The sequence below is a fragment of the Lipophrys pholis genome (genome assembly GCF_963383615.2).
Source record: "Lipophrys pholis genome assembly, chromosome: 16".
NCBI classification, from domain to species: Eukaryota; Metazoa; Chordata; class Actinopteri; order Blenniiformes; family Blenniidae; genus Lipophrys; species Lipophrys pholis.
Window position 1 is genome coordinate 16,510,515 of NC_137634.1, and position 18,303 is coordinate 16,528,817.

At 41.8% G+C, this 18,303-nt stretch overlaps 1 protein-coding gene across 2 annotated transcripts in view; it reads left to right on the forward strand.

Moving 5' to 3' along the window:
* Positions 1-13,088, forward strand: part of ubl3a (ubiquitin-like 3a) — a 35,802-nt gene extending 22,714 nt beyond the window's left edge. For both annotated transcript variants that reach the window (XM_080483268.1, XM_080483267.1), the window contains 4 exons: positions 5,221-5,329; positions 9,289-9,375; positions 10,564-10,641; positions 12,693-13,088. In XM_080483268.1, coding sequence (XP_080339394.1) covers positions 5,221-5,329; positions 9,289-9,375; positions 10,564-10,641; positions 12,693-12,745 — 327 coding nt within the window. In that variant the 3' untranslated portion in view covers positions 12,746-13,088. The remainder of the gene's footprint in view (positions 1-5,220; positions 5,330-9,288; positions 9,376-10,563; positions 10,642-12,692) is intronic.
* Positions 13,089-18,303: the final 5,215 nt, after the last annotated feature.

An 18,303-nucleotide genomic window follows, 5' to 3' on the forward strand; every position in this document is an offset into this window, starting at 1 on the left:
CGTTCTCGTAGGGCTGTCAAATTCATTCAGTTTCCTCTAATTAAGAAGTTTTTCTGTGTTTTGTTTTTCTCGCAGAGCAGTGTGTTCACAGTTTTGTCTAACAAGCCACAAACACCACTTTTTTATGTTTACTATTTCGCTGCGTTCAATATTCATTTAACTGTGTTGACAACTTGAAAGAAGCGCCAGAGAGGAAAGTACCTACCCGTGATTACCATTAATATTCTTCTTGTGGGATTTGTATGTAAAACTACTGCGTACATGCGTTCTGATACTTTACAGTTTAGGGGGTTTTTTTCTCCCCAAAAACTTTAATGGGCAAGTCGAGGCATGCTAACTGCTCTATTCAGCTGGATTGGTTTTAAGAGACCACAGGCAGGCCAATCAGCCACCTCCTCTATTGCGTTCATTCATACGCTGAAGAATCCACACTGACAGCGGCAGCTAACCTCACTGTTCAGACTACATATAAAGCTGCTCTAATATATTCCCACAGGAAAGCTTCCCACTCTGTAATTTGTTGACTGCTGCACAGGGTCTGGAGAGCAGCAATATTCTTTAATGCACTTGTAAACACGGGCATGCACAAACACAGACACACACACATGCTCACACACACTGTTGCCTTGAGAAAGAGTTGAGAGCTGTACTCAGTGAGGAATAATTATAGATGGCATTGAGTTTCCTGCTCTGCTCCGTGTGCAAACAGTGTTTAGCCTGGAGGGCATGCTTGCTTCACATGTTTACTCCGTGGCACTAGTTGGCAGCAGGGTCACGTTATTGTAAGTGTCTGTCTGAGTGTCTGTCTGTAGCTGGATGACGGGGAGGGCCGTGACACCCGTGTCTGGCACAGCGAACCCGAGGAAGGTGTTAATGACAGCCAAAAGAGTGGGGATATTCTGCATTTTGTTAGTTGAACTTAGAATCCTGTTCTACTGACTACACTTCTTCTTATTCCAGCCCCCACACTCTGTCCAAACTGATATCACAAGCTCAGAATGGGGCTCGCAGTAGAACAGGATGTGTTGTTTGTATGCATGAGTAACCGGCGGTACGCCTCTCGACATGTGTATGTGCCGTCTTTATGCATGAATGCATGAAGTGCTGCCCTCCTCATACCTGGAGCTGTTGCATTAGTTGAAGAGAATGGATTGTAATTGAATATACTTTGCTGGGTTGACGGCGAAACCTCATTACCAATCCCCCCTCCTTCCGCTGAAGAGAGCCGAGGGAGAAGGCACATTGACCCCGAGGGAGAGAAGACGAGTGGAGAGGAGTGGGGGGAGGAGAGAATGAAAGAGCAATGGGTGCCTGGGATGCGGATGCTGTTACAATTACAATCAGAGCAGAGGCTGACGTGAGGAGAGAGACAAAGAAACAAAGCTCTCCTGTTGTATTACACGTCCTACTGTACATGTGAAACCAGAACAGAGTTGAGTGTCCTGAGCTGTGCTCACATCGTGATGCAGACGACCTCGGTGTTTTTAATTAACGTGTTTTCACCCTTAATATCTGGGACATCATAGTCTAGTTTTTTTGACACCATACTTTAATAATGAATTCATATGGCATCAAATTTGAGGAATTTTACATTGGAGTGTCAGCAAAGCACCTCTTCCTCATTTTTCATCCGACACATGCCTGCATAGCAACACACACACACACACACACACACACACTCACAGTAATACTTGTTTCAGGTAAATTACCTTCAGTTTGTCCAAAAACAGTGAGGAGTTTCCACTCTGAACAGTCAGCTAGTCCAGTCTTATCTCATAAAACATGACAGCGCTCTCCTCAGAAGCCGTTTTAGCTGCTGGGTTACTTTGTAGTCATTAGTGAGCCTGATGGACCGAGGACCACTGGTGTTGTGGGTTTGTTTCCTGCTGCAGCCACAAAACTCTCCAAGTCGTGTCCTTGAACATTTGCTCTCAGATGCATGTCGATTTGAATACGTTTAGAAAGGATAGTGTATTTAGTTGCAGTGATAAGATCGAGACAGTATTTTGACATTTGCCTTCACCCGAGGTAAAACGTTCCCCTCCAGCCATCGTGTCATGGTTTTGTGAGTGTGGCGCGGTTAGTAGAGTAGGTCATCTTCAAATAACAATGTTGGCAGTTCAGTTCCCGGCTCCACCTGTTCAGGTGTTGAGTTGTCCATGAGCAATACACTTAAGTGCACAAATGTTGGACGAGCGCCTCGCCTGGCCATTGGTGTATGAGGGTTTCACTGTGCAAGTGAAGTCCATTTACCATTAAGAGAAACATTCAAGGTTTAGCCAATCTGCGTTCTTCAGCAGATTGCTTTATTATTAGTCACATGACAAAGATCCTACGTCACAGAACTGATTACAAAAGTTCCTTTATATCTTTTATATTGGTTTATTTATGTGGGAGCTGCCTTCTTTACTGCCTAATCGAATGGAAGATTTAAAAAGAAAAAAAAAAAAAAAAAAGCAGTTAAAAAAGTGCTTTTTTCCCCCTCCTTGAAATGTACCTGTAGTTAAATGTTCCTGTGGAGCTGCTGCAGAGCTTTGGCTTGCACGTTGTTTCTAAGTCCTGTGGGCTTTCGACTGGGTGGAGGACTGTTGACTGCACAGGCTTCTGCACATGGTGAGCATTTTCTCAACACTTTACACTGGATAACCTTCGTACCTTCGATGTGTGCATCTGCATCCGGCACGCATCGTTCCCCGGTTTGTTGTCTGAGCAGAGGGACTGACTTTCACAAGAAAGGAGACAGAAAATAAGAACAGAGAGAGAGAATGGAAATGTAGAGATCGAGCTGACGGGAGGAGAAAGGCTGAGTTTGCCTGGTTTCGCTGAGACGAGCTCAGTTCCTTTTGTTATTCTGGCCTTGTACATTTCTTCACTGTACAGAGCCAGAGATTGACGGAGTGGGGGAGGGGATGGGGGGGGGTGATGGAGTGAAACAGGCAGAGGAAGTGGTGGGGTGGGGGGGGCTACAGGAGAGGAAGACGGTATGATGTCACGCTGTGGAAAAAGAGGGGCAGGCGGGGGGGGGGGGGGGGTGAAGCTATCTGGTAGGTGTTATCAGGTTAAGCCACCCACTGCCAGCTGTCACCATGGTGACACCATGGTAACGGCCAGGTGTTCAACTTCGAGGGAGCTAAAAACCTTTGTTATGTAAAAGAGCTTCCTCTTCTTCTTTTCTTCACATTTCACTGTCTGTTATTGATGTGTCATTCAGGTGTTGTCTTGTCTGCTTAAAAGCGCTCAAAAGATCTGCTTTATGATCTCTTCTGCACAGTCAAGGCGGCCCTTCATGAGTCACAGCAGGAAGCAGCAGCAAGTCGCCGCAGGTCCCCCCCCCCCCCCATTCAGTTCAGCCCATTTCAGAAAATGCAGCTCAGGAGTGTCGCACATATGCAAGTGTGTTTGTGCATTACTGATTGCTTACCTGGCGGTGTGTGTTTGCACACAGCGCTGTGTGTTTTTTGTTTTTTTTACAGCCCAGACGCTTCAGCTTATCTATGAAAATAAGCACAAGCTCAAAACTATCAAGTGCATCTCATCTCCGAGAAGCAGATCTACGGCTGCTTATGTTCTGTGTTCGCTGTGGAAATCATACAGGAATATTTTATCACTGCATCGTCGCATGGGATGATTTGCACATACATGCAAATATATAAGTACGTATGTATATGTGTATTTGGTTTCTGTATGGCCTTTTCGCACTTAAACCTCTAAGCTGATTTGGTAACGTGCTTACAGAGATCTCCGTTTCAATCCGTTGGTGTTAGCTCTGTTACATCACAGCAGCCGGCTCTGTGTGCGAGTGTGTGTGCATATACACATTTGTGAGTGTGTGTGCGTTTGCTGTCAGCTTGGTGGGGCTTGGGGGGTGTGTGGTGCCCAGAGCTCACAGATGCTCGGCACATGGAAACACACTCGGAACAATGACACACGTGCCTGTGCCATGCGTGCACCGCCGGCCAGCCACAAAAATACTGTACGCAAAGAAGAACGCAGGCTTCTTAAAGGCGCACTGTGCCACCGCTCAATGAACGCCATGTAAGATAAGGGGAAACTTCTGATCTCCATCATAATTCCCAACAATTTAATTTCTATGCAAATGAGCTGAATCTCAACACGAGCCACCACATTGTGTTTAGTTCACTTCTGTATTATTTTTTTTAAACTGTATTAATGGAATTTCCGAGTGATAAATACACACAAGCATCTGCCAAGCTACACATCCCGTCTGTCATTCAGTGTGTCTTTTTATTCTGCACAAAAGAAGTATGTGTATATAGGGGTTTATAATCTTAAATCCTATATGCATTATGGATTGTATCTACTGTACGTGTCCTTGAAGTACACTAATTCTCCACATGCTTCTGAAGTGTTCTTCAGCGTCTCAGTTTGACCTCTGACCTCGGTGTAACAGGGATAGAGAAATGAGGACTTGTCCTGTGGGAACAATAACGTCTGTCGAATAGTCATTTTTATCACATTTGCTGCCGCTGCAGACTTCTGGAAGAAGCTATTTGGAGCAGGGTGCACATTTTTAACAGCCTTTCGTATCCGGCATCATCTAAATGTTCATGTTTTGTGGGCGGCAAGAGTGAAACTTGGTTGTGTTGAAATTACAAAGGTGCCCAGAGTCTCACTTATAAATAGCACCAGTATAAATTTACTTTATGCCCGCACATCAGACGGGTTTAATGCTTCGCTGCAGTCAAGGAAATTAACCTCAGAAATGCATTGTGCCATAAAACACAGCAATGAAAATGTGATTCAAAAATGTGGTTGGCCTTCGAAATAAATGAATAAAACCAAGCACAAAACAAAATCGGGCCAGAGTGTTTCCACTCATCCTATGATGAAGCATGTGCTTTAACAGTTAAGTGGAAACGGGAAAAGAAAAAAAAGAGCCGCACAGTAAGCGACAGAGCGGCAAACCAAAGACACAGAAATGCACTTGGAGGAGTCGAGAGAAAGCTGAAGAGGAAGTTGGACAGACAGATGGGAGATGATCCGGCAGAAGGAAGCTCCTCGGGGTTCTCATATCCTTCTCCCGTTTCCGATTAAATTACTTCGCTTGAACCTGTGTGCTTCCTGATCTGACTGGTTAAGATGAAATATGTTTATTATCATTATCAATATTTATTAAAGCTCATTTCTTTTGTGTCCATCACCGTTCTTGCATACTGTGGTTTGCTTATTTATTAAATTTTTTTTAAATCTGTGTTGCAGATAAATCTGCGGCTCATTTTAGTCAGCGGGAAGACGAAAGAATTCCTCTTCTCTCCGAACGACTCGGCAGCCGACATCGCCAAACACGTGTATGACAACTGGCCAATGGGTGAGTACTTCTATTTGTAAGCAAGAGGTTAACTATTTAGCAAATTATAAATGTGTTAAAAAGGAAAATCAGCGAGTTAAAATCCTAAAAGAGATCTCCACAACCAGCAGTTCTGTTGAAATTTACAGATTTAAAGTAACTTTCAGCTCATTTTGGTCTTTTCAGCACCTTCACTGTTTGAGGCCACTCTTTCAATTCTTCTGGCGCTCATGCGCAACACTAAAGTTTAAAGAAAAAGCCTGTTCAACAACAATCGGAGGACCACATGGTTGGTGAGCGGCGGGCAAATATAGTGGAGCTTAAATCCGTTTGACTTCCTTGCCCTGACGCACATGACTGATGTGTCATTGTTCAAAGGTTTAATTTTCACGAGAAGATTCACATGCTGTTTCACAGTCTGTTCAGATGTTAACATCAGCTGACTGCTTGCAGGGAAGGGTAATTACAGTAAAATCGCCATGTGACACATTTGAAGATACATCATAATAAAAACTTGGGTCTCGCCTTTTAATCAGAGTCAGATTGATGAATTATCTCCAGTCTTTACAAGGGCCCCTCGTCTAAACAATGGAATTCAAGAACATATGTTAAAAAAAACAACTGGATTGAGGAAGTTCGATTGGAGATATCAAATGAGGTGGGTTCCAGTGGAAGTCCGCATGGAAATGATTTGTGTCTCATTTTATTTTTCACGGGGCTGCACAGTGACGTGGTTGTGAGTTCCCGTGGCGAGCAGGTTCGAATCTGTGTTTGCATGTTCTCTCTGCGTGCGCCTGGCTTTTCCTCAGGGGCGCCAGTTTACTATCTCTTATCCAAAAACATCCCTGAAGTGTTTGTGACCGTCCGTCTCCCTCTGACGGTTCGCTGGGATCCGTTCCATCTTACTGGTTAAAGCAGTGCAGAGAACTGATGGTTGGATGGAATTGTCAAACAGGAATCAAACTCCTGCTGGAATCAGGATGACAACACTGGCACATACTGTATCGGTGCGAATACAAGGCAATCCTGCCAGTAAGACTTTTTTGGATAAAAGATTTTAGGCAACAAATATTGTTTTTTTACAAAGACATTGTTTTGAGGATATTCAAAACACAGAATTAATAAGCTGTAGTTAACACTTTTGAATACAGGTAATAAGACACAAATGCACCGCATGCACGCGTCTTTCGCTGTGCCACTTTGCAATATTGTTTTCTAATTACATACAGCTTCAGTCGCCGTCTCCTCAGCCTCTTCATCACCCAGACTCAGACTCACTGGTTTCACTGGTCCAGTTCGGGGTCACATCAAACATGTTCCCCTTGTTACAGACACAACCCTTTTATACAAACTAATGCAGTATTGTGGGATTTTCCCAATTTAAAATACATAACAACAAAGACAGAAATGACTGAAAGACTTCTTTCATTTGAAACAGCGCACCAGGTTAAAAGCCTAATTTTTTAGAAACACGGAGAGCACAGTGAATATTTACCGGGGATTAGGATATCTCCTGCAAAGAGCCGGGCCCTGGCAGCATGCAGGCCCCCCGACAATAGCAGAGTGGAAAGATACTGCTAATGGAATATACCTGATGGGGAAAAAAAAACTACTTTCTTACTTTGCTTCTGGAAAAACTCACAAAGCTTTGGTCTAGATGGGTTTCTTGGATTTAAAACCCATAATTAGACTGGAAGGTGTTTCCACATACACATAGTGTACAAAATGTGTGCCGTCTCATTTCCTCATTTCTTAAATTCATTTTCCCTCCTCAAACACTCTTAACAGCCTGAGTCTCCACATATGAGGTTCTTGTAGGAGCCCTTTACGGTATATTCTTTGTTTTTATTTTTTTTCTGACAATCCCCTCTGCACCGTCTCTGGCATGAGAATAGTGAGAGTGTAAATGTGCTATGCCAAGTGATACCTACTAGATGTGATATTTCCTCCATCTTTCTCACACAAGGATACTTAAACTGCTGAACGTCGGGGACACATTAGGAAAATGACAAGTGTCTGATGGCCGCTGATAACTTCGATAACTTCTCCCTTTCATTTCATTTTCAAAACATAGCACATTCTTTCTAACTTTTTTTAAGCCGTCAGGCAGATAGAGGACGTGAACGTAATCCCAGATTTTTGGGAATCTGCAAACCATTAATTTAGCACGTGTGTTGCTTTGATCATCCCGTCGTTTTCCGCTGCATTGTCTTGGTTGTATTTGCAGATCTGGCCCATAGTGGTGGTGCAGTGAGATTACCTCAGTGTGGGATAACTCCCCTTTACACTTGTTTGAGTTACACTCAACCGGATTGGCCTTCCTCATCATTCTCGTAGGCTTGGCCTTTAAAATCAGATTCCAGTAAACCCAGGAAAACTCTTCCAGCAGATGAACATAAAAACACAGTCCCTGCACAATGACGTCAAACCTTCAACAGTAGGAACAAACACATTTCATCAGTACCTTGACATGCTTTCAGATAAACTAATGTGACACCTGGCTGATTACACGTCACACTTCCATACGGGATAAAGCGATCTAGAACGTGGATGAATGGATGGACCAACTTTTCACACCACATTTCCATCCTCACGTATGAGGAGACGAGTTGTGTAATTGGCATGTGTTTTCAGGGAGCGGTCTGGCTAACCGTCTGCTTCCCAACCTCAGATATGTGAGCTTTGGAAACTATAGATGAAAGATGAGCCCAGCCATTTGATGTCTTTTTGTTATAACTCACGTCATTACATAAGGTGTAATTGCAAACAGCCGAGCCGCTAAAGCAGTTGGACACCAGATGATCTGGCTGGTTTTCTATACGATGATGTCAGACTGACGAGGTGTACTGCATGCACAGGGGTATACACTGTACACTTGGATTTAAGAGCTGAGGTCACGTTCAAAGTGGCTGCTAATTACTAGCATGTATATCCGGGTGTGGGAAATGCACAGATCTTTAGTAAACAGAGTGAACTCGGTGCAGCCTGATTATCATTGCATCCAGGAATGTGGGATCGCAATTTATCCGTCTCCTCTCTGTTATACGCCCACTCCCCAAGCGCTGCCTCCACCAGAAACCTCACCCCGCCTTCAGAACCGACCCAACTGTCGCCTTTTCCCACGGTGCTCTGAAAGGCCTCCAGTTCAGGAGGGAGAAACTGCAGATTACATCGATGTCACTGGGATTCTCCTCGACAACAGGAGGTTTTTCGGTTTAGTCCCGTCAGTTTTGGAAGCGCCCCGCGTTCCTCCCAGACAACACATCTGAACCCTGCGAGACCCGGAGCAGGCACTTTAGTCGGCAGCAACACCCTCCGCTCAGCCGGAGACAAACATCTGGCGGCCAGACTCTGCTGCCGTGCAACTCCCCCCGCTGCTTTCGCTCCCTCTTTCAATGCCTTCACATTCGTCTTCAGCTCTCCCCGAGCCACACCTCTGGTCCGTCTCCCGCTTTCTCACGTTCACCGCGGCGTCCCGCAAAGCCCAGATATTATACATTCTGCATATGATGGTCTGAAGCAAAGACCATGAATGGCCTTAAATATCTCCACTGCGGTCGTTTGTGGTACTTGTTTTCACCGCGCAGTGACTTATTGCATTCGACTACACCGTACGCAGCGTCTTATGAAGACAGGAGCATGGGCAGCGGTTTGAAATTAAAAGCTATTTGTCATATCTGCTCCGCCGAGCACTTCAGCAGCTTCATTTTGCCTCTTTCTGAAATGCAAATATAGACTCGGCAAACTTTCAACAGCAGAAAACGAATTTATTTTGACCTGCTCGCTCGCTTGTTTTATGAGATTCTAGTCACACTTTGAGAGTTAAAGAGTTTAAAAAAAGCAATATAGAGAACACCACGAGGAAAATCGAGTCAAGGAAAGATGAGCATGACTTCAGAAAACTCCTCTGTTATCATTCTCCGTGGTGTTTTTGTCTTTTAACCCCGTCTTTCCGTTTGTCTCTGCCATATTTTTTTCAGACTGGGAGGAAGAGCAGGTCAGCAGTCCTAACATCCTGAGGCTGATCTACCAGGGACGCTTTCTGCACGGCAACGTAACACTAGGAGGTGAGAAAACACGGGAGAGAGAAAAAAGGTTCATTCCTGTGTGCGTGTGGGCGTGCACGCGCAGAGCTGCAGCCGTGTGCTGCTGGAAAGTTCTTTGCTGTTCTCATCTTTTTCCTGAGCTGCAGAACAGAGGTACCTCAGTGCTCCGGACAAGTCCGCTTTGACGGAGAGAGGGAGGAGAGAGGAAATACAGAAAAAGAGAGGGGAAAGAGACTAGTCAGAAAAGGGGGGGGGGGGGGGTAGGCTGGTGGTGGAGGAGACTTCAAGCAGGACAAAGAGGAGACAGAAAGGGGAATAAAAAGGGGGATGAAAATGAACGCCATGAAAGAAGAGCGAGAGAGAGAGAGAGAGAGGATATCGTCTTTTGTAGCAGCCCTCGTCACTCCTTTCTGGCTTTAAGACTTTTTTTTCTTTTTTCTCTAACCCACCCAATTTTGATTTGACTGCTATTTTAAAAAAACATTTTTTGTGGTTAATGTGGTTATGGCCATCTCTAACCCTTTTACACTCATCCCATTATGGCCATCTATCTGATAATTCCCTTATCGTTGGTTTAACGTGTTTGCACGCTCACGCTGAATCCTCTTACAGCCGGGCCAAAACTCCCAGTGGTTTTTAAAAAGGAAAACACGGCGGCTTAGTAAAGCAAACATCACCAGAGCCGGCGTTTGTACTGCAAATTAATGTGTAAAATCAGCTTATTGTAGTTTCTTTATCTGTGGTTGTCTCTTTTGGAGGAAGGCTATACTAGATATCTGTATATACTGTGTATTTGTGTATAAAATATTGTGGATTGTGTGATTACAATGAACTTTTATACACAATATTTTTGTGTAGTAGACTGATAAATGATTGACTTGAACGTTTAGCTGATGCCCGCCCTTTGAGACGCTCAGTCAGGACTGACGCTTAAGTGCCCATAGGACAATATTAAACGCCACAGCAACAACACGAACATGATTATTTCCCCCAAAATATGATCATTTTAACTCTCTGGTATAATAATCCTACATTTCCCACTTTCAGTAGCACTGACTGCTGACGCGACAAGACCAGACACGACTTGTGAGAAAGCTGTTTAGGAATCATATGATAGTGACTGTGAATGACATTGTACTGACAGACAGACTGTAGCTGTCTGAATAACCTGTATATTCTCCCCCTCCCCTCCTCTCTTTCCTCCGCCAGCTCTCAAACTGCCCTTGGGGAAGACCACGGTGATGCATTTAGTTGCCAGAGAGACTTTGCCTGAGCCAAATTCCCAAGGTAACCAGCTCTCTGTCTCCCCGCTTTCCTTTCAGGAGGCCTTTCACACACTGAACAGCTTTAAATGTTCTGCTCCCGGGCCATTATTTATTTCTACACATGGCTTCTGTTTTAGGAACAGCCACTAGTCCAAATAATTGGCTCTTTTAAGTGTTTCCCCAAGATACAGCACATTGTGTAGAATACACAGCGCGCATAAATCATACGAGATGACAGCATCTGTTTTTATGACTGTGCAGTAAAGGCCGATTTTAATCTGTGAATTACACCTGATGAATGGAGTTCAAATGGGCGTCCAAGCTTGCTCATGGACTATCTATGACTTGGTGTTAAAATATGGCCAAGTGAAGAAATTTTCCGAATAAATAAATACCTCAGTGTGCTTCAGAGTGCAATATGTGTTCTTTGTTAGAACAAGTGAATAAAATTATTGTCTGACAACTCTTAAGTAGTTGACAATGTACAACAGATGGTTTGTAAAAGAGGGATACTGTTTAATTACAAGAAAACCTGGAGGTTTGTCGGTCATCGTCATGCTGTCAATCTATTTCATTGAAATGGTTATAGCGAAATGTTTATTTATTTGACATTTATTTCACAAGAAACGGCACTGTGATGGATTATATGACACAGTTGAACATCTCTAACGTTTGTGCACACGTGGGTTTTTTTCTGTAGTGGCACAAGCTCAGTTTGTCAAGAGCTTATAAAATGTCCGACAGAGAAAGGGGGGGGAAAAAAGCCACTGGAATTCCTCTTCCCACCACGTCTGTCAGAGCTGTGTTCACACCTCCACTACACCACACTGTGGGTTAAAAGTGGGGACCTGCTCCTCGTGAGGTTTCGGTTTGTAAGGGCAGATACATACTCCTGCTTCCACAACCCAACCACACGATAGTGATCCCACCACATCAGTGCCTTCAAATGGAATACACAAAGGTTCGTTAGTCTCTCAATGCAATAATTTTGAAGGAAAACAGTCAGTTTATGAAATAATCTTACAGCCATCAAGAATGTCCCTGCCTGGTTTGAGTCCGAGCTTAGGGGCCTTCATGTGTTGAGTTTAAAGGTTCTCGTTGTGCTCGCTTTTCTCTGGGTACTCAGGTACTGTCCAAAAACTTTCCTCCAAGGTCAATCCGTCCCTGTCCTTCTCCTCGTGTTTGCCCTGTGATGGACAGGCGAGGCGAGGCGAGGCAAGGTGCAGTAAGATGAGATTCTCAGGACAGATGTAACGAAAATAAAGTCTTAAATATTTCAGTTTATGTTAAATAAATAAAAAAATGGATGGAACTTTTACTGCGCATAATATGACAAATATGAATATTTCCAGCATATTTTGATATCATGAATTGGTAAAACTCAACTTGTGTTGTTATTTTGTTAAAGTCATGTTGGTCTCATACGCAAATTCAAATGGATTAACTCCATAGACTTCATCTAATCTAGACTTCAGCTCTTCTCCTGCTCTTCGTGTTCACTCTCAGTCAAACAGAACACACTGCAAACAGGCTGGGTCAAGAGTGTAGATTGTTTAGTTTTTTAAATGTCAAATATTTGTTTCGGTTTCATAAAAAAAACAACTTCCAGTTGTCTTCATAATATTCAAAACCTCGCATGGTTTGACGTACAGTGATACGAGTTACACCAAAAGAGAAGTTAATCTTGTTATTATGAAAACAAATAATGGCAAAATATGTTCATCACACTTTTGATCTAATACAGTGAAAGCAAATGCCAAGAAAACTGGTATATGAAATGAATCAAAATCAAAGTAAATAAAAAAGCAGCTTTCTTTGAAATAAACATAATATGCAGCCTTAAGTCATGTCCAAGAAATCTACTGAATGTGACACCTTTTAGATGTTCAACAGCATTATTTTGAATTAAAGGGAAAAGAGAAATCACATGATTTTGACTGCAGCCACGTGAGGCCTGACTGCCAAATATTGACATATTGCTCTTAAATATCCAAGCCCTTCTAAACTGACGGCCTCGGTGTGTCATTGTTTGTGTTGGTGAGGCTTTTCTTTTTTTTTTCCTCTTGTGTGCAGGTCAGAGGAATCGAGAGAAGACCGGGGAGAGTAACTGCTGTGTCATTCTGTAAATACACGCCTCCGCTGCCAGCCCTCCATCCCTCTCGTCCGTTCTCGCCCTCCGTGTCCTGGACCTGATGAGCTTGTCCCCTGTCCTGGAGCCTGTCCACAGTGCGGATACGAATACCGTCACAAAACACACACTTTTCTCTTTTTCGCCTCTCGCTCATCTCTCACACTCACAGGGAAAGCTCAGAGAACTCAGATGTGGGGAGAAGGATTATGATTAACGATAGTTGATTCCTTTGTTGTACTTGATTTATTGTCGTAAATGAAAAAGAAAAAAAAAAAAAAATTAGAGGAAGGAACTGGATTTGCATGTGCGTGTGTGTGTGTTTTTCTTTCTTTCTTAATGCACACCTTTTTAAGCCTTCTGCCACGCACATGCACACAAACACACACGTCTGCTTCAGCGATCTCAGTCAGTCTGTTAAAGGTTGAACTGGCTGCTCGTTCTAGCTGGTTGTCGGTATAATGCAGTGCCCAGGTTTGTGTGTGGCCTTGTTTTCTCGTACAGACCGCTGGGAAATTTAACCACTAACAAGTCACACACACACACACACACACACACACACACACACACACACACGTTTGTGTGATATGCTTCAGCGCGGCAGACCAAGCGCAGACTTGCCTGATCAGACATCTAAAAACAACAACACACACACACACACACACACACACACACACACACACACACACACACACACACACACACACACACACACACACACACACACACACACACACACACACACACACACACACACACACACACACACACACACACGTGTCCTATTCACTGCCCTCCTCTGCATGTGCCCTTAAAGGTGGCGGGAAAGAATCGACTCTTTTCTGTCTGCCGAGCGCTGTGGAGAGCGAATTCGTCCTACTCTTTTTAGCTCATTGTATTTTAGCCAAACGAAGCCTAACAAGCAAACAAATAGACAAACAAGCCGCGTTGGCGGTCTTGTTTCGGATATTTGTTTGTCCATGATTCTTTGTGACTGTGTTTTGACAGTCCATGCATATTAACTGACCGACTAGTGTTGTGATTAATAACTATCACCCCCCCCAAAGCTCCGCCCCCGTCTCATTGTGCTCCTTTTTCTAACAGTGTTGTGAAGGAACTCGTTGACAGTTGCTGTATGAGCAGGGTTAATGAACTCAGAATGGAAATGCTCCTTATTTGTCTTAATTCGCTTTTTCCTCTCTCCTTAATTCTGCATTAATTAAGTCCATTTTGCACAACTGAAGCATGTGCTCCTTTATCAGATTAATTAAAAAAAAAAAGTGTATAAAAAATGTTCTATTGTTTATTTTATATTTTTCCAATGGAAGTAATGTTCCAAACTAAGGTAACATGTGTAGAATATATTTAATATGAATCTTATATAGAACATGATGACTTTAGATATTGGTGATATACATTATATTGGTGTTTAGTCTATGATTGTGTATACGGTTAGCTTCTAGCCACTTCACAGTCACTCGCTGACAATGTCTTGTGCTTTGAGAGCAGCAAATCCTCCCTAATCATTGATGGATTTTTACTTTCTTTCTCTTGTGCTCTTTTATTATTATATTTTTTTTCCATATGTTTATAATTTAATGTAATCCATTTTCGTTGTTTTTTTTTTTTTTTTTTTTTTTGCTTTAAAGAAATCGCTTTGTAACAGCACTAGGTCTTAAAAAAAAAATATTGTTTATATTGATCAGGGTTCAAATCTGTACAGAGATAAACATTTTCAAACCAATTGTAAATAGCACTAATGCTCCCTCTCCCCTCCTCCAGACTTCAAAATGGAATACATCTGTAAACTAAATAAAGGTTATTGAAGTGCTCCACTTCGTTGTCATGACTCTTTGTGTGTGTGTATATATAGATATATATATATATATTTTATTCAGATCAACAGTTTCTGTTCAAGTAGTTTTTAGGACGAGAATTTTCCCAACAGATGAAACAGAAACATTTAGATTTTTATTTAGACGTTTAAATTGTTGCCAAATGTTGCATAAGCCTATGCTACGCACTATATATGGCATTTAAAGCCCAAACTAATTTGTAATATCTGTCATTATCTGTGTGTTAATGTACAAAAAACAAAAGTACAAACCACAAATGATAAACTGAAAACTGTATTTTGAATTGTAGAATAACAGCAAAGAATCATTCATGATTGCATGACTGATCAACTCTTTAGTATCTACAATGGGGACTAGTGTACAATTATTCTGGCAGACCTGCAAAATACTGACTTCTACTGTATAAATCATTTGCAGATGTTTTTAACCTTTATTATGACCATATACATCTATATCTATTTGAAAATGAACATAAAAGGTATTGATAGGATGCACTAACAAAACTGTATTCTTATCATTGTGAAAGGTGTAAAGTAGAAGTGCCATGCTATATGGTAACTTTACATTGTCCAGAAACCATGTACACGTATTCTACTGTGACTGTCATCAATTTGTTGTTCTGAGGTGTAAATTATGGGTTGAAATATGGATACTTGCCCAATTAAAAGCATCTAAAACTGTGTCAAATGTGTGTTTAAAGTTAATAGTGCATCATTAATTATATGTGTATGTGCATGAATCCTTTTTAAGGAAGTGTGTGCATTACTCCATCATCAGTAATATTACCGTTTAATATTTTTGCAGTACCAGCAATAACAATTGCATGTAATGATAGCATAATATTGATTTAGAAAGAGAAGTACTATAGTTTATTTTCAATAATATTTAATTTCTTAATGAGCAAAAGGTCCAATGTCATGACCCCTTCTTTCACTATTAAGAATAGATACAAAAGTACTTGAGTAAACAGTGAGGATTGTGTTCTGGAAGGTCTAAATTTAAATAAATAAAAAATGAGAAAAAAACAAACAACAATGTTCTGAGTGAACTAACTGAGTTACATTCCAGCTTTGTGTGCAGGAATGTGTTGTCAAGAGATTCACTTATGATGGCATCTGCTGATCAGACCTTGTGATGTCCCTTACAGCCGCAGTTGAATGTGTAACTTGTCAGACAAAGCTTGTTGACTGTCAACTTTCATAAAAGGCAATCAGCAGTAAACGATCAGAGACTTAGTGAAGCTTGTCACGCAAAAACAAGATTACTTTCCACTCACACGGCGATGAAGCTGATAAAAAGTCTTAAGTGCATCGAAGGAATAAAGTGAAGTTGCACAATATTACTGCAAGTTGTTCAGTCTCTCGCCGCGCCGTTTGCACAACAGTGAGGAGGGCCAAAGTGCGGCAGGAAGGGCAGTGAGGAACAAAAAGTACAAGTCAGCCCGACTTCCTCAGAGCAGCTTTACAAACCTGTTACACCTCATTATAAAACTCAAACACGATGCATCACAGCGGTCATGAGGGCGTGAATAAGGCAACTATAGAGACGATAGGCATAGTTTAGTAGTGGGGTAGTTTGCATGCAGGCTTCTTTTCACAGCTCAAAAACTTGCTTTTGAGGTCGATTAGTGCCTCTAAATTTCTTTGAAAAAAGGTTTGAAAGTCAGTGTGTGTCTCTCGGTGTTTGCCCTGAGATGTTTGACTTCAGCCATAATCAGCTGGTATTGGCTGCAGGGCCACACACTTGGGTGGATGCAAGGAAAAGCAAGTGTGTTCAGATTTTGACATGGTGTATTTTTTTAAATATAATGTTCAGTTTTTTGTTCTGGTTCTTGTCCACCACATGGTGAAGTAGGCCAGATATTCCACACAAGAGGATTGTGCTTATAGTATACAATATATAGCACCTGTCCTGAACTTGGTGTGTGTGTGACATGAAACCTCGGTGTCTTTTCTTAAAATACAAATTACCGCCTCTGGGATGCATCAATAAACATTTGAATGTATGTGACATTCAAGTGTAAACACTGTAAACATGAATGAAGCCGATAGGATTTCACGTGTCTGACACTCCAGACGACAACAACAGGGTTTGAAATGAGTAAGACTGCTGCGGGGAGACACCCTTTCATAAAGCTGCCATTACATGTTCATTCCCCATGTTTGGATGGATTAGATAGATGAAATATAATCACACAGTAAGATGCACTGAGCATTAACCAAAGAGTAGAGCGAGACGTGTGTCTCAGTCCTCTGTGAAAGCTTTCTGTGCAGTAAAGGTTGAGGATGGCGCCATCTACTGGCATTACACCTCCATTACAGTATCTTTACCTTAGAGTAGGCCAAAAGTGTCTTCTAATATAGAATTATTCTCGGCTTCTGGCTATATATTTTTATGCACACTTTGCAATCAGAGGAGCTTCCAAAGACACTTTCATCACGTGAAAAAATGGATAAACCTAATAATGAACTACTGAACTTATTCAGGAAATAAAACACCAGACATTGCACTCTGTAAACCAGTGGTCCTGGTTTGCTTGGGCCATTTGTAAAATTGCCAAAATACAGTCGCGATCATTCAGGGTTATGCTGTGAATAACTGTCCGTGGAGGCTCAATTTACTAATTAAAATAGTTGTCAGCAACTGAGGTTCCATAACATTGCATTTGTTGACCTCTATTGTAGAAAGTTGTTCATCACGTCAGGAACACTTTGACAAGACCTTAATCATGTCTTGTTCTTTCAAAGGCAAGACAAGGTAAATGATGCATTTATGTGTATTTTATACAATTGAAATAATCATACTTCACTCATATTTGTGCTACAGTAAACAAACAACTTAACGATTATATTTGGACAATGTCCTATATGAGGGAGAATTTTGATTCGATTTTTCTGATACTGGCTTTTGTCTGTTTAATAATAATTTCCATTATGAACTGTGAGCCGTCATCACTTTATAATAATAACTTCATCAACTACAAACCAAGGTTTATCTTGCACTTCTTTGATTGAATTAATCCGACTTTTTTAAAAGAATTATCATGTATTTACCTTCACAACTACACAATGTTTGACGTCTGCATAATTCAAATGCAGTTTGTTGCTACATGTGCGTGTTTGCTCTGTCATCTCACAAACGCTTGTTGTCACATTTTTTTGCATGTACATAACATTTGCAGTACAATGACTTTTTTGGTACCACAGGGGGGAAAATGTTAAAGTATTTAATCTTCACTCTAGTCCATAGTGATTAGACATTGTTCATTGTCATTCAATATCAATCTTTACCTTCTGATTTCTATTTATAAAACTACCCTCTGTTCACTTTTGATGGCGGCTGACGCGGGTTCCCATAGGGGCCAGAAATGTAGTCGAGCAGATGGCGTGTATAATGTGAGAGACCACAAAACAGCTGCACGATTGACTTGATTGTCCCGTTGTAGAAGATTTGACCTCAGCAGCCGTGAGTGCTTTCAGCCATGCTTTGGTTTGTCAATACCGTCTGAAGAAACCGGAGCGAGGTAAGAAAGGAAAGGGCAAGCAGTCATTTTTAATTTCATTAGAGGTCCGGCATGTGTATTTAATCCAATTGTTTCCAATAATTGTTTCTTATAATTTCCAAAGTTTTTATGTAACATCATAAATGCATTGATTTAAAATTCTGGACTGATTATAGCGCTAATTACAACACGACCATC